This window comes from Agelaius phoeniceus, chromosome 1 (genome assembly GCF_051311805.1).
Source record: "Agelaius phoeniceus isolate bAgePho1 chromosome 1, bAgePho1.hap1, whole genome shotgun sequence".
NCBI classification, from domain to species: Eukaryota; Metazoa; Chordata; class Aves; order Passeriformes; family Icteridae; genus Agelaius; species Agelaius phoeniceus.
In genome coordinates, this window is record NC_135265.1 from 36,392,344 (window position 1) to 36,408,344 (window position 16,001).

A 16,001-nucleotide genomic window follows, 5' to 3' on the forward strand; every position below is an offset into this window, starting at 1 on the left:
ATTTTCAAAATGAACACAGCTTCAGAGGCAGAACAATGCAGCAATCTAAAATAAATGTTTTAGCATTCTATTTTAAAGACAGTATTAGCTATTTTGTCTTGGGTAAGGGAAGGTGACAGATTTAGAGTTGGGGAGATGGAAATCATGCAGGCTCTGATTAATCAGAACTGTCTACCCACATTTGCCTACACAAGCAGAATTAAAACCATCAAATAAGTTTTAGGGCCAGATCTCAGAGACTGCAGTGGAAATAATACGTCCTGACATTTTTAGAGTTAAAGTGATAAGGATGAGTGCAGTATTTTGTCATAACAAGTCCTGTGGTCATTTGCAGAGGATAGCACAGCTCTACTTTTGAGAAGAAAGAGTTAAATTACTCAGAGCTATTACATCCTGTCTGCTGCTTGGCGGGACCACATACTGTGACAGCTGCGAGCTTTACATCCTCTACAAACTGACATTTTACACACACACTGAGTGCATCACACTGTTCAGCTTGTTTTCTCTATTAGCCTTAGCAATTAAAAAGGCAGCACTTTCCCTGCTAAGAGGTGTGCCAACCCCTCTCTTTTGTGTTAATGGTTAAACAGCAACCCTTTACCTTTTCATTTAGAGAGGTTTTCTTTCCAAAGGGCATCGATATATGCTACATGTATCGATGCCCTTTCTAAAAAAGCTTTCTTCTGCTGTGGCTGGGATTCTTTTGTTTGTTTCTTCTTCTTCTTAATTAGTACAGCACAATAAATTTACATTCAGTTTAGACCACATCTGAGTAACTCCAAAGCTCATCCAGATAACCAAATCTGACATAAATTTAAAATAAAGATCCATTATATTCATTTATGTCGTGCTACCTATCAGGGCTTCTACCACTGCCTTGACAGAAATGGAAATAACAAATAGAAAATGTTAATGTAGATGAGAGCTGAATGTACACCAAAAAACCCCCAATCTTCTACATAATGAGTCATTCCCCTGCTCCATAACTATGTCTGTAACAACTATACTTTGTAAAACTCGTAACAGAAAGAAGCCTTTACTGGCTCTTGGACATCTTCTGTCATCACTGAACTCTGTCTCCTTCCCCATTTTACAGTCCCTTCCTCTGCCACTGCATTATTCCATGTTGATGGTAAATAAAGGCAAATTCCAACAAGGTTTAACACTTGGTCTTCTGGGTACGACACTGTGCACGTGCCTACAGATGCCAGCTTCCAGTCCTTCCACTGATTCCATGACTTTACCTACCTACACCTATTATGTCTCAGAAAGCATGAGGCAAGATATATTCTGGCAGTTAGTAAAAATGCAGGAGGAGAAAACCAAAGTGGCCAACTCTGCTCTTTCTCCAAATAGGTAAGACCTTTGCAAGACTTCCCTAATGCCTGAACGTTCTTCCTTCAGAAAGGTTTTTCTTCCCCCTATTCTTCCTCTTTCAGCTTGGTGGGGAACATTTTCATAATGCCCACAGAACAGCCACACTTGATTTCAGAAGAGCAAAACTGCCAGGGAAAGCCAGTATCCAAATTTTTAATTACAGCAGAGAATAATCTGATCAAGCTCTGTATACGCTATCAGTCAGTTTCTGAAATTGCACATCCCAAATATTATGTTTGGAACAGGAGATTCTCGGCATTAGCCCTCACAAAGACATGGTGTGCAGCAGTACAGCATCTCCTGACACACCAGATGGCATTGGGAGGTTCAATCCTTAATCTGTTGACCAGCTGTGCTCTCCAGCATGGAATTGCTAGAATTGAAAGCAAATGATACTCCACACCTAAGGCCTCTAACACTTCAAAGGGTGCTGCTACAAAATACTCTTCTGCTGAGTCCTGGTGTTCTGGTCAGCACTCTGCCAACACAGGATCCCCATTATCCTTGTCATGTAGCCTCACAGAAGCTGTCTGGTGCCCACACATTATGCCTAACTTTGTTATGATATCCTGTTCAGATGGAGAACCTTGGATTGGTTGTTTGAGAGCCAAACTGGCTCTGGCCAGGAATCCATTTATAACTCAGAAAGCTATTTCCAACATGGTTTTAAGTGATGGTTAAGGAAAAGTAATATGTATTAAGTCAAGCATGCCCCAAATATTTTGTGTACTTAGCATGTCTGGTTTTGTTTCTACCAAAAGAAATCCAGTTTGTGCACTGTGGGACCATTCTGTGAGGTGAAGTGAGGCATATTAAGGATGGATCAGTGGGTTCACTTCAAAAAGGCACTCCTGATCTGAATTAAAATGGTTGTATGAACACAAGATCCTCTAAACTTCCTGGACTCACAACCTTGTCCATAAAGGAGTTCCACAGATCTGCTGCATAAATAATTATCTGAAATCTCTCTCTTTTGTTTACTTTGCACCTGGCTCTGACTAGCACCATTTGGCATTTAGTTCTTACACTGGAAGAGATGGCAAATAATCCCTATTCACCCCTTTCCCATGTTTTAGGACCTCTCTACCCTACTCTACTCTTCTCTTTTCCAGGCTGAAGGACACACATGTAAAGTCTTCCTAATATGGAAGCTGTCTGTATCACTGACCATGCCCACTCTCTTCTCTGAACAATTACTGAGCAAACACAGCCTTCTGAAATAAGGTGCTGTCAAACACAGCTTACACAGTAGTAGGAAGTAGTATATACTTGCTGTTTCAACCTCTATTCATTTCCTAACAGTTTTAAACACATGGTTAACATTAATGCTTCTTAACATTTGCCTTCTTGATCAGTCCTGACCTAATGCACTCATGAAACCATCTGTTACTACCCCAAAACCTCGTTCCTGAGTGGCAACAATGAAATTTGACCCTAAAAATGAACAAGAATTTACAGTCAAGTCTGTCATAAATGGAATAGCATTTTAATGCAATAAAGGAATCATTTTTCAGACACAGATCACCAACAAGAAAAGCTGCTATTAACACAGCTTGTTAACTCTGCAACTCTGCAAGTTGTTTGCAGCCGTTACTATTTGGCCATTTCTTGCTGCACTAGAAAACCATCATCTACTAACAAAGCTCTTAATCTTAGTCTCCTGGAATTTTACACACTTACTCTAGCATCTGTCCCATTTACCCTTAATCTGTTCTTCTGGTATGTGTGTGCCAAAATGAGGGATTATCTGTCTAAGGATTTTACACCCTTTACAATTCATTCCAAGTGAAATGATCAGGTATTGCCTTTACAGATACACAGCATCTATTTCTAGCAAACATCAGACAGAACCAAAAAAAACCTCCTAAAAGTTATGTAGCTACTTCTTCCCCCAACCTCCCATGTTCTTTTTGTTTCAAGTCACTTAAAATTTTAAGCCCAGCTTTTCAAACACAGAAGTATTGTGTGTATAAAATTTGCTGTGGAAGACTGGTACTGACCAATCTGGCCTAAGCAGTGCTTCTACTGATCTGTGTGGGCACCTGGATCTGCAGAAGGCCAAGTTGTGGTTTGTCTAGAGGGGCCTACCCAGAATATGCAGTTTTTTCAGCATATGAAGGAGGGCATACAGAGGCAAGGCAGTTCTCCGTGCCTTCCTGCTGCAGCTAAGCCTGCCTACCTAAAGGGCTGCCTTCTTTAGAACTGCGATGCTATAATGACTTGTGTGATCATGTTGCCCTGACAACCAATGGAGATCCTCTGTGCAGTTAATCCAGCAGACATCTGTAATTTTGAGACAGATAGCCCTGACTTTCATTGCTCAATGTCATTTGCATTTCCTACCCTCCAAAAAAACACAAGGGTGAGATAGAAGTGTGTTGTACAAACCCAGAGTGTGGTGAACAGGCATTACTGTTAACATCGCATCCCTTCACTTTGGCTGCCTGGCTGGTACTGCTGCAGCACAGGTCAGTACATGAGAGTCTGTCTCAGAGTCTTGGAGTGCTTTGATTTACAAAAAAAAGACAAAGAAGAAAGACTGTACACATACCTTCAAGACAGTCCACTGCTCTACCACAATTGCATCATAGCCCTGTGTGGTTTTACTGTCTTCCACAGCAAAATCTTCGAAGAGAAACACTCCATCCGTTGTCCCATGTAAAGAATCTGTGAAAACACAGGGTTTCCTGTAAGCTTTATAGAAGACACTCCATGTGTAGTGAGGCATCTGAATTTATTAACAACATATTCTTCCAAGGATGTTACTATGAAGTTCATAGACACTCTCTGATACTCTAGCTCTATTAAATGAATGAGACTTGTATCTCTAGCAGTTTTAAGAGCAATCCTACTCCCTAATGGCACACATTGCTGTCCAGTCTGTTATTCCTTTGCCATCAGAAACCATAGCTCTCCCATTCTGAACAGGCAAAAGTGATTCAGTCCTCAGTTCAGCAGTACTGCTCACCTACTTGAAGGTGTAAACACACTAAAGACCATTTATTACGTCAACGTGTTATTTTCAAGGGGTTTTGAAGGTATACTGATTTACTTTTATGATATTTATGATATCAATTCTTGTGACTATACATATTCATTCACACAAGACAGAACCCTTCATATGGATCAGCCACTGCAGATACAGCGATCTACACGGACTAAGGATGATCTGGCATATCTGAATAGTGTGAAAGAAAAGATACATTCATAACTATTTAATCAATTTATGAAGGCATTTTGACCATCTGGTTTAGTGCCTCTCTGTTCTCATTTGCATTCCCTACACGTTCAGCCTTTTTTCAGACAACACATCCTCTTAAAGTTACTTGAGCAGCACTTTCTCCTTTAACTCAGCCACACACTCCATAACCAGCAATCACTCCCATACACCAGAACTTAGGTTTTGTCAGCTCCGTGACAGAACAGAAACAGAACAACTGAAAAAAAAAAACCCAACCTTATCTTTCTTTGTTGAAATAAGCTGATTGATGGAACAACAGAATTATCTTTAGGGAAACTGTAAATAAGCAGGACTGTGCTCTTTACAAACAGAGAAAACTCTTCTCACATTGTCAAAAAGCGTCTTTTTCAGCCTTTCTAATATGAACAATATATCTACCCTGTATGACTGATTATAAAGACCTTGCTTATCCCCTCCCCAAATGTTGTATTTTGCATGATAGTTTCCTTACATTTCTAGCAACACTATATTCTTTGAAACTGGTATAATACATGTTTTTGAAATGCAGTCACACATGCCAAACTGACAGATTCTTGAACTGACAGGGGAGTTTTCTGGATAAGCCTGCTTAGGTGTTTCATCAGGGTCATCCTGCTTTCCTGCTGGATGTTACAAGGTCAAGAAATGCCAGCAGGAAGGAATTGCTGCCTCCAAGAGAAAACATATATCAAACTCAAAAACAATTTTCACAAAGGAAGCAGGGAGGAGGATTAAGAGGCTTCTTACCTCTTGCAGACACAATCTCAGTCAACATCTTCCAATGTCATTATATGATCTAAATTCAATTTATTATCTGGAAATAACAAATTTGTTGCAGGCAAAGCCCACAACAGACCAGACTCCTACATCTGGAGGCTTATGTCTACACACACACACTGCAGCAAGACTGCTGCTGCAGGTGTCAATGCACAACCTCTCTGTTTCTGTTTGCACAGTCCCTTATCCTCTTTTGCTGCTGTTACTGTCAAGTCATTAAGTTGCAAGTCAGGAGATGCAAATACTTGTCGCTAAACTAAAAGGTTTTTTTTTTTTTTTGTTCACTTGTGAAGGAAAAAAGCTGTAAACCACTTACTAGGGATTATCCTTGAGATTCTATTGGGAGACTGAAAGAAAAATACTCTGTCTACTTTCACACTGTTTTCACAGGCAGGTCTCCTGCAACTCTATTTAAAATAAAGAGATCTGAAGACTCCTCAGCACTACAGCAAGCCAGGATTACACATTGCTCCAAGGTGGATGAGCTGGACTACAAAGCAGTAACTCCTGTCATCCAGACAGATCTCTCACCCAAGTGAGAAGAACAGACATTTTTGTTGTGAAATAACAGGCCAGATCACTAAGTAGCTGGGTTACAGGTTTGAAAACACAGGGACAGCACGCTTGCCACATATCAAAGGGTCCAAATTTAATTACTGGATTTCATTCAAAAGCAGCACTTTGTTAGACCTGACACTACAAAGGGGGAACTAACTCAATTTCTGTGAAATATCACATTCCAACACCCAAACCCATATCCAAATCTATTTCAGGATGCTAATGTACAAACAGTCCTTTAATTTTCCAAAGCAGGGATGACAGGAGAGCACCTAAGACTGAAAGCAGATCCCTACTAGACACAGACATTCGGATCTCGTCAGGGCAGCTTTATACAGCACCAGTGCACTGCTCCTGTATTGTGAATTCCCTTAATGAAATTCAGTGTCACACTGTTGGCACAACTGCAGCTTGAGCTCTCCTCCGCCCCGTGTTTGCCAGCTAATTAATAAGCGATCACAACACAATCAGCAGGCGTGTGTTTGCACTCACTCGTAAATCATCCTTTATGTTTCACTCTGCTGAACATTCCACTCATGCAATTCACAGCTTCCACATATGTGAGTAGGATGGCACATATGCAATGTTTTAGAAAACAATAGCTGAGCTTGGGAGACCCTACAGGCAGCAGAAACTTCACTTGGCAGTGCTGAGTTTATGGTCCAACTCCTGATCCTCAAGGTCCTTTCCAGCCTAAATGATTGTAAGATTTTGCTTCCTTGTTGGAAGTACAGTGACTGCTTCTGAAGGCTACATCCATCAATCATACAATCCACTGATTTTTAATGGGGTTTTTTGCTAGTAAAGAAACCCATGGAAAATGAGAAAACTGGAAGGGGAAAATGATGATGGAAAGACAGCTGTAAATGCAAAGAACAGTGTCTGTTCAACAGAGTGATGCTGGTGAAAAACTCTACAGAAACTGGTTGATGACAATCACTGAGATTTCCCTCCCAAGCAGATCCAACCTCCTCTCTCTACCAGTTGTGCCACAGTCTTTTAAACATTCATGTCACGAATGCACACCTGCCAATTCTCACATCTCACACCTTTTACCTTTTACAGGTCATGTACTACACTTCCAGAGAAAAAGGGAGGCACAGGAAAGAATAATTGGATCATTAATTCCTTTGCATTTGGGATGCTGAGAATAATGGAGAGGAGAATGCAGCAGAGAGAAAGCCAGCAGGGTCATGTTTTGAAGAAAAGGCACTTACAACCTTAAAATCCTATGCTGTCAGGATCAGCAGGAATTTCAGGGCATCTCTTACACAGAGGTGTGGAAGGGCAAAGAAACAGCCAAATGCACTGAGTCTGCAGTACCTTTATCACACAGGGCTCTAGATCTAAGAGCAACTTAAGCTGACAGTCACATGTTCTAGAGCTGGTCCACTAGATGAAATGCACCTGATCCAACAGTTTCATAGAATCATAGAATAATTCAGCTGGATAGAGACCTCCAGGAGGTCTCCAGTCCAACCACATGCTCAAAGCAGGTTCAATACAACTGCAGACCATACTGCTCATGGCTTTATCCAGCTGCATCTTCAAAATCCCCAAGAATGGAGACGGCACAACTTTCTGGGCAGTCTTTTCCAGAGAGTGACTGTTTTCATGATGAGAAAGTGGTTTTTCATAGCCAAAAGGGACCTCCCTTATTTCAATTTATGTATATTTTTTTCCAATCCTCTTACCACACACCACAATCAAGGGGCTGGATCCACCTTTTTGATTGTCTTCTCATAGGCACTGCCAGGCACTGGTAGGTCCCCCAAAGCTGTCCTTTCTCCAGGCTGAACTAACTTTCTCAAGTGCTGGTTCATCTTCAGCTTGCTGCCCACTAAAATTCCCCTGGACCTTTCAACAGAGATGCTACCTAGCCAAGCTGCCCCCAGCTTGGATTAGTGAAAAGGCTTCTCCCTTCCCAGAGGCAGGACATTTGTCCTAATGGAATTTCAAACAACTCCTGCTGTCATGTTTTTCCAGCCTGCCCAGGTTCCTCTGGACAGCAGTCCAGTTCTGAGGCACATCAGCTGTCTCCTGAGTATGGGATCATCCACAATTTTGACAAAAGCAAGCCTCATTGCCTCCTGTGCATCACTGATAAAATTGTTAAACACAACAAGCCCCAGGAGAGATCTCTGTGGTACTCCACTTTTTACTCCAGGTAAACTGTGACCTATTAACCACGATCCTCTGAGTCTAGCCATGTAACCAGATTTTTACCCACCTAGGCTGCATGGTTCGAGCTTGGATACAAAAATATCATGGGAGCCACTGCCAAACTTCCTTGATGAATTCACCCAAAATGACATCTACTGCTTTCTCTTCACCCACAAATTGTTATTTTATGACAGAGGACAATCATTTTCAAGTATGTTCTACTCTTGTTAAATCCCTGCTGAATGTCCCAAATCACTGTCATGTGTCTACAAGTTCCCAGAGGACCTACTCAGTGATCCAGCCAGAAACAAACTGAGGCTGATCATCCTGTAGGGTCCCTAGTTTGTCCTTTTGGCCTTTTTTTTACAGATAGGTGCAACCTTTGCCCATGTCTGTGAAGACTAAGGCAAAGGAAGCACCAAGTATCTCAGTCTTATCTGGATGTACCTGATCTTTTTTGCATATCCTCATGTAGGATGAGTTTGATCACAACACAAATCCTACTGACTAGATCAGTCCAAGCCTAGATTTCCATTGATTACATTGGCACTTTAGGGTGACAACTCATACACAGATTCCTGCAGGGCAGACTTTACAGATACATTTATTCAGCTGGATGTTACCTAACCTGCCTACAAAGATCACTCATCTAAAGGTTTAGATGGTAAGCTGGTCTTTCCAGTTTTCACTGCTTGCTATATAAAATATTTCCTGATTCTGATGTAGTTGTAGTCTCCTTTGTTAATCTCCTGTTTCAAGATTCAGCTCCTGGAACATAGCCTAAGTTAGAATTTGTCAGAAATTCCAAATATTCATCCATTTGCAATAGTGCAGTAAGAAATGCCAATAAAACAAAACATTTTGACTTTGCTGTTTGTAGTATCACTTCCCAATTTCTACTCTTGAATTTCCCAATCTTTTCACTCTTTCTTAAAGAAAAGGCTACAAAAGTAGAGGTTACAATCAATGTCCTTCCTCTGAAAATGTTCCATTACCACTGCATCTTTTATTAAGGTTTCCTACTGTGCACAAAAAGCTATTTTCACTGGGTTGTATAAATATTTGATGTAGCTCGATTGACAAAAATGTATTCTGATGTTCTTGCTTCTGATTTACAGGAGGTATATGGGAAAAGATTACTTACTTTACCATGACAGCTGTCTTGGCAGGCGACAATTTTCCTCCTGTTGTCTTTGAACTACAAATTCTCCTTATCGAGGCAAACTAACCTTTAGGCTGCTGTTGCTCTCAATGAGGAAAACTAGCTCTCTGTGGCTTTATGGGGCACGTGACCTGAATGTCTGCCTTTGCTTCCTATTTGCATTCCTCCCCCCTTCTGAATCTTTTCACCTTCAGCACACACAAAGAAAATAATTCCATATGGATGATAAAAATCCCAGTACTTCTGTGGCTAAGGTGACAATAATCGGTCAAAGCATCGGCGGCTCATCTCCGTCGGAGACAGATGACAGAGACAATCAATCGGACCCTCTTAAAAACCTGACTACTTTCTTCTTCCAAGAAAGCCACATTTTGTTTCATTTGCTTTGTGTTTAAGTACTGTCAGTGTTTTCTGGCTGGTTTTTTTTTGGCTGCCTTTTTCTAGGTTTGAAAGGAAAATTCACAGACAGAATGGTACAACAAATACAAAAATGCTAGGCACTTAAAGAGCTGCAGTTCAAAACAACTTCAGATGAACAGGCTTGTGATTACTCTGTTAAGACATCAAAATATAACCTTAAAGAGGTTTGAGACTCTTCCTGCCTTCTCACAGCGCTGATTGGAGACTTGCTGTTACAGGAAAGAAGAAGACCCACCTGTTACTTCCTTTCCATTTAGTATTAATCTGTAGCTTGCTGCTACAGACTCCATTCTCACTAGAAGAGGGCAAGGGTGAATTCCTATGGTCACTCTAGATCACTAGGCAGGATCAGTTTACACCAGGGACTACAGGCAGAATTATCAATTACAAGAGCTGGATGAAAAACACTAGCAAGTAACTGAGGTTCAAATTTAAATAAATAACTATTATCTGCGACATGAGAACATTCAAGGACCAAGCAGGCTACTGTTTCCAACTTACCAGCAAAATCTGAATACATTTAATATATGGTGTAACACTGCATGGTTTATATATTGTGATCAGCAATTGTGTTATTTTTCTGTTTATAATTATCTGGTACAATAAGCAAAAAGAAACAATTGTTACCCGTGAACTTTAAAACTCCTTTAAAGAAGACTCATTATTAAACTGTTAGCAGAAGGAAGAAACAGATTTATGACTACTGACAATCTGGAAATCTTCACTTCATTGGGTATTCCAAGGACAAGGGGGAAAAGAAGAAGATAATAACCCTGCTTTTAAGTCTAATAAGCAAAATAATGAATTCATACTTTAAGCCAAAAAGAAAATCAGCCCCCAGAACAAAGAAATGTGATATAGCAAACTAAAGAAAGTATTCTGATACTACCTTAATTTGGAAGAGGATTAATCAGTGAATAAAACTAGATATGAAGAACTGGACAGGCTGCCACAGAAGTTTAGAAAAAAAGTGAGGAGCTGAGAAGCCCTCAGACCCCTACTTCTCCTCTTGTGCCTACCCTGTGTTGTTTCATACAGACTGGCATATGAGCGACAAAGCTGTTCCATTTCTCTGCAGCATAGAAAAAACTTAGGATTTAAATGATAAAACATTTAACTGCAATTAGTAGCAACTTAGAGATAGTCTTAGTAAATGTTCTACTAACAGCATAATACACCTTCAGAAACCTTGTTTAGCTTTTTGATTTCAAAAATTGTTCCTCCTGTAACCCTGAAATGCTAATAAAAATGTTCATTAATCGTTCTTCTTCAATCACTAATCTAATTTAATCCTGAATCTGTCCACTTTTACACAATTTGTTGTCCTGTCTGCATTGAAACTTTATTGCCAGTATTCAAGCCTACTTTATCTATGTCCACAGGCAGTTATCCAGCACTCCTCACTCTGGTATGCAAGTATATGAACCTCCCACAGGGCTCTGCTATGTAAATGAACTCTAAAAGTTTAAATAACAGAAAAATGCTGTGTTTAAAACATTTTAGAGTGAACTGACAAGCAGATTTTATTAAAAAAACCCACTGAGTCTGATAACTGAGCCTGATAGAGCCAATTAGCTTTGCCTCTGTGCAATTTATATACATAAAGTAAATGACCATTTGTTTTTAAGCAAGTTAACTAGCAATTACAAGGCTTTCCAGGAAGCTGTGTGGAAGCATTCCACCAGCTGAACTTTAGACCTTCCCTTTTTTGCTATTTGTTTGTAAAATGAAAAATTAGGATTGCCTGTTAATTTCCTGATTGACTTTTACCAGAACTGAGTCATATTCCTGTTTTTTATCCTGGGTTCTGGAATTCAGACCAACAGTAAGAAGATGCTCTGGAAGCAGCTCCCCTATAATTTTGATGTACTAACCAACTAATCTTGGTAGGAATGTGCAATCTCTGGGTTACCACAGTCCTTTTGAAAAATGCAAAACAAACCAAAATTAGGCGAATGATTCAGCCATAAGCACTTTAACCATGAAGTATACCAGTCACATAATTTTCCAATAAAATTAATCCAGCTGCAACATCAACATTTTTATGTCCAAGTACTTCCCTTGAATTGCTCTCATGGCTTCTTGGTTACGTCTCTTGGATCTATGCACCCAAGTTTTTCTCTGTACAACAGGCTTGCCTTCAAAGCCATGATGGCCATGAGTGTGGTACAGACTGGCTACAGTACTATGCTGGACCCACTGCCACTCTTCCACAACATGCAAAAAGCTAGGATTTTTAATCTCCTTAAATTAAAACAGACCTTTACCCATCACTCACAGGTAAGATGAAACAAACACAGAAGACAATTTTGTAAAACAGTGTGCCATCCAGGTGGAAAGGGTCTCTGTGAGAACTGGAATTAACTGATTTCTTGTTGGCCAGATAAAACTCAAGTTGTACTGGCCTGCAATCAGAGCCAGATGCAGTGTCTGGCTGGACAGCAAAGTCACCCTTCTATTTAGGTCATCTGTTTTGCAATCTTATTAGTTTAATTCTTTTTACTTGGTACTGTTTATTAACTCTGTATATTTCTGCAATTACAAAATCATCTCCAGTATGTTTATAAAAATACAATACATAATCTGTTTTCCTTATTCAAATGCCAAAATATTTTCTGTACTTTCATTCCATTTCACAAAGAGGTTGATCTAATACAAATCTACCCCAAGTCTACATTAAAGCAGCTCCCAAATAACTTCTCTTCAAAGATAATGACCTCCATTAGAGGAGAAAGGAAAATAATCACAGCGTAATGCTTTCTGTAATTTCCATACCATTTACCATTCCAAGGCTGAAGATGGCATTGACCAGTGAGCCTCCTTTCCTGAAGTGATCTGTCATGTGCTCCAGCCAGTTTGCTTCTAAGCTGTTGACAGTCTGCCCATTCCTGGAGATCCTCATAGGGATGGTCACTGTGTAATACTGGCTGCATTTTTGTGGAGTTTGGGGCTTGTTGTAGAGAGCGAAGATCTCTGCTTCTACCAAAGAGTAAAAAAATGGAATAATGCAACAACCATATCATAAAATTTCACCCAAAACAATACAGAACTCACTGTTTGTCCTTGCCTAATTACATTGTGCAACAGCAAAAAATTCTTTGGGATGTGGTTATCTCCTCAACACACTTCTGCAGTCCAGCAGGACTTTCTCAAGACCCAATACAGTATTTTGCTTGCTTTTACAGTATTTCTTACTCACAATGGATTCACTGTTGACAATAAAACATTTAAAGACAGTAATACCTGAATACTGATGCAACATTCCTCCATAGGAATCATCAGCTCAAACATGAAATCTTACTGCAAATTTAGAAGGAACTGCATTCTGTAGATCACAGCCATTAAAGTATTAAATAACTCAGTTTTGATAACACAAAAGCATGGAAAAAGCCAATGGCAGTCTCATCTCAAGAAAATGCAATGAATCATTCATGTTGAGACTCTGGTAGCTGCTTTGTTGATTTACTCTGGATCTGAGCCAAGGTGAGACATTAACACAACAGCAAATGAATTTTAAAAATGGAATTGTGAAGGGTCTTAAAAATTAGCACATCTTCTAGACTCTTTTCCATGTCTCCTCCAGTATATTTTAGGAGCAGTTTTTTACAGGAAAAAAAAGTCATTGCTGACAGCAAAGCTGAGCTTTCACAGCCCTAAACTGGAATTAACTTTAAAAGCAGAAATCCCTCTCAGAATGGTATAACCATAATTAAAATAACCAACAAAAATTTTGGACATTATCATTTTACTTATTAATGGACATGGAAATAAATGGTAGAATTTCTATTAACTTCTAAATGCCAAAAATTCTCCCCAAATGTATTAATATGAAAGGTAAAGGCATGACATGAAATCCCTTCATTCAATAAGCTCCTTTTGTTTCCAAGCTATTAGGTTCTAACCTCAACAAAAGTAAAGAAAGAGATGTCAAGAGAAATGCTAAGATTGCTCTCTAACAAACATCACTGAGCAAGAAGCAGTGTGTAAATTGAAAAAGGTATCAGAAGGGAGATGCTCAGAAACAGGCAAGCTCATAACCAACATGAAAAGAGACCTAAAGATCTCAGACATGAACTATATTTTAAATAGAGTAGAAAGGAATAAACATTAATGTGAATCCTCTTGCTGTTCATCACTTGTTTAGAATGAAATAGAAAATGAAATTATGATACCTCAGAAAAGCACACACAGAATGCTTCTCTCACCATTCTGATTTTGACCCCCAGAAGAGTCTTTTGTTGAAAAGGAGATCTTTCTGGTGCATACTGAGACACTGATATGAGCAGCTGGACATGACCCAGCAATGTGTGTTCACAGCCCTGAGATCCAACCCTACCCTGGGCTGTGTCCAGAGCAGAGCAGCCAGCAGGGCCAGGGAGGGGATTCTGCCCCTCTGCTCTGCCCTGCTCTGGTGAGACCCCACCTGGAGCACTGCATCCAGCTCTGGGCTCCCAGCACAGGAAGAACATTTGCAATGGGTCCAGAGGAAGCCATGAAGATGATTAGAGGAATGAGGCACCTTTCCTATGAGGAAAGGCTGAGAAAATTTGGGCTGGTCAGTCTGGAAAGACCTCAGAGCAACATTCCAGTACCTGAAGGGAGCCTACAAGAGAGCTGAAGAGAGACTTTGTACCAGGCATGTAGTGATAGGACATGGGGTGATGGCTACAGATTGAAAGAGGGCAGGGTTAAATTAGATATTAGGGAGAAATTCTTCATGGTAAGGGTGGTGAGGCCCTGGAACAGACTGCTTAGGGAAGTTGTGACTGCCCCACCCCTGGACAACCTGGTCTAGGGTGTTGTCTAACCCAAATCACTACTGAGAACAGTTTTCACCAGTGACCCCAAATCCTCAAGCACGGCCAAAGACATCCCTCAGTTTGGTTCTAAGTAACACAGCACTTTTGGACATACTATTGGAATATCTGTGCCTTGTTATCAGGCAAATATTATTCAACATTGTGTTGAAAAGCCTTTTAAAAACAGGGGAAGTGAATGAGCACTACAAAACATTCAGGAATCAACTGAAGAAGCATAAAAATAACACTTGAATAGTATAAAGCCTAACATAAAGAACATATTAGAGATCCCACAAATAGTAAGGAATTTTTTTTTACTGAAGTTTTATGTAGGGGAGAAGCAGTTCAAGAATGGTAACTTCCCATGCAATACATAGGGAAAAAAAACAATCACCTGATGCTTTCAATCTTCACACTCCCAAGGAAGGATGGAGAACTGGTGCCAAAAAACTGAAATACATTTTCCATGGGAGGAAAAGGGAGTGCTGTAATAACAAAAATTCATTCAAGAGTAATAAAGAAATCAGCAGTGTTGTACAGGATTTGGAAAAATTCTACTTTAGATGAGCTATCACATAAAACTGCCTTCTCAGACCTTCTGTCTTGGAAAGTATTTGTACAACAGCAATTTTAAAAAAGCATGAAAAATAAAGCTAAAAAGCACTCAAAAAAAGATACCTGAGGAAGCTAAATACTTTTTTAAAATAAACCCTATTTTCTGGCAAATCAGTAGCAATCTTGGGGTGTTACAGACAAAAGTTGGGAAGACTGATCAGCTGGTGATCAGCTTCACATTATGCTGAAATATTAAGAACGTGATTACTTGTAGCAGAAGAATTTCAGTGCTCAGTAAGGAGAGGAATAGCATCAAAGAGATGATTAAACTTGCTAAGTTAACTCTCTCAAAGATAGCATATAAAAAAGAGAGAACTGATCTGGCTAGACTTGCAGATAACTAATAAAATGTTAACTATAAAACTAAGAGAGGTTTAATGCGTAAAATTATAGTGTTGGGACAACCCACCTCTAAGGCTGTAGAAGAGAAGGGATTGCTCAAACAACAGGTAACCTTTGACCCTATCTGGGTGCCCCCTTGCCCAACAAAAACTGAAGAAATTATGCTGGAAGGTTACTAGAGTGTGATCCAAATTGGATCCAAAAGCTAACTACACCAAACTGCAACGGAAACCAGACAATAATCCAGGGAGTACAATGCGAAGTCATTCTGGGTCCTATATAGGAAATTCCCAAAGGGATAGGATTGTTTGACGGAATCTATGAAAAGTCTTAGAGAATAGGGATAAATTAAAGTCAAGGACAGACCCAGCTTTAGAAATTCCACCCACATCCCCCCTGCATGGATTTGTAGCCTGTAAAGAAATTAAGGAAAGCAGTAAGAGAAATGAGAGAAATGAGTGTAAACATGGTTTTCTTGGATTTTAACAAACACAGAAAAGAAATGTATTTTGAGGCTTAAACTAGAAAAGGAGCAAGAATATTTTTCCTTTTAGTTTTCTAAATTGCT

General features: G+C 39.8%; 1 protein-coding gene across 3 annotated transcripts in view; it reads right to left on the reverse strand.

Moving 5' to 3' along the window:
- The window catches only part of RFTN1 (raftlin, lipid raft linker 1), a 96,003-nt gene that overhangs the window by 14,342 nt on the left and 65,660 nt on the right, over positions 1 to 16,001 (reverse strand). For all 3 annotated transcript variants that reach the window (XM_054647513.2, XM_077176490.1, XM_077176493.1), the window contains 2 exons: positions 12,453 to 12,656; positions 3,929 to 4,044 (listed from right to left, as the gene is read on the reverse strand). In XM_054647513.2, coding sequence (XP_054503488.2) covers positions 3,929 to 4,044; positions 12,453 to 12,656 — 320 coding nt within the window. The remainder of the gene's footprint in view (positions 1 to 3,928; positions 4,045 to 12,452; positions 12,657 to 16,001) is intronic.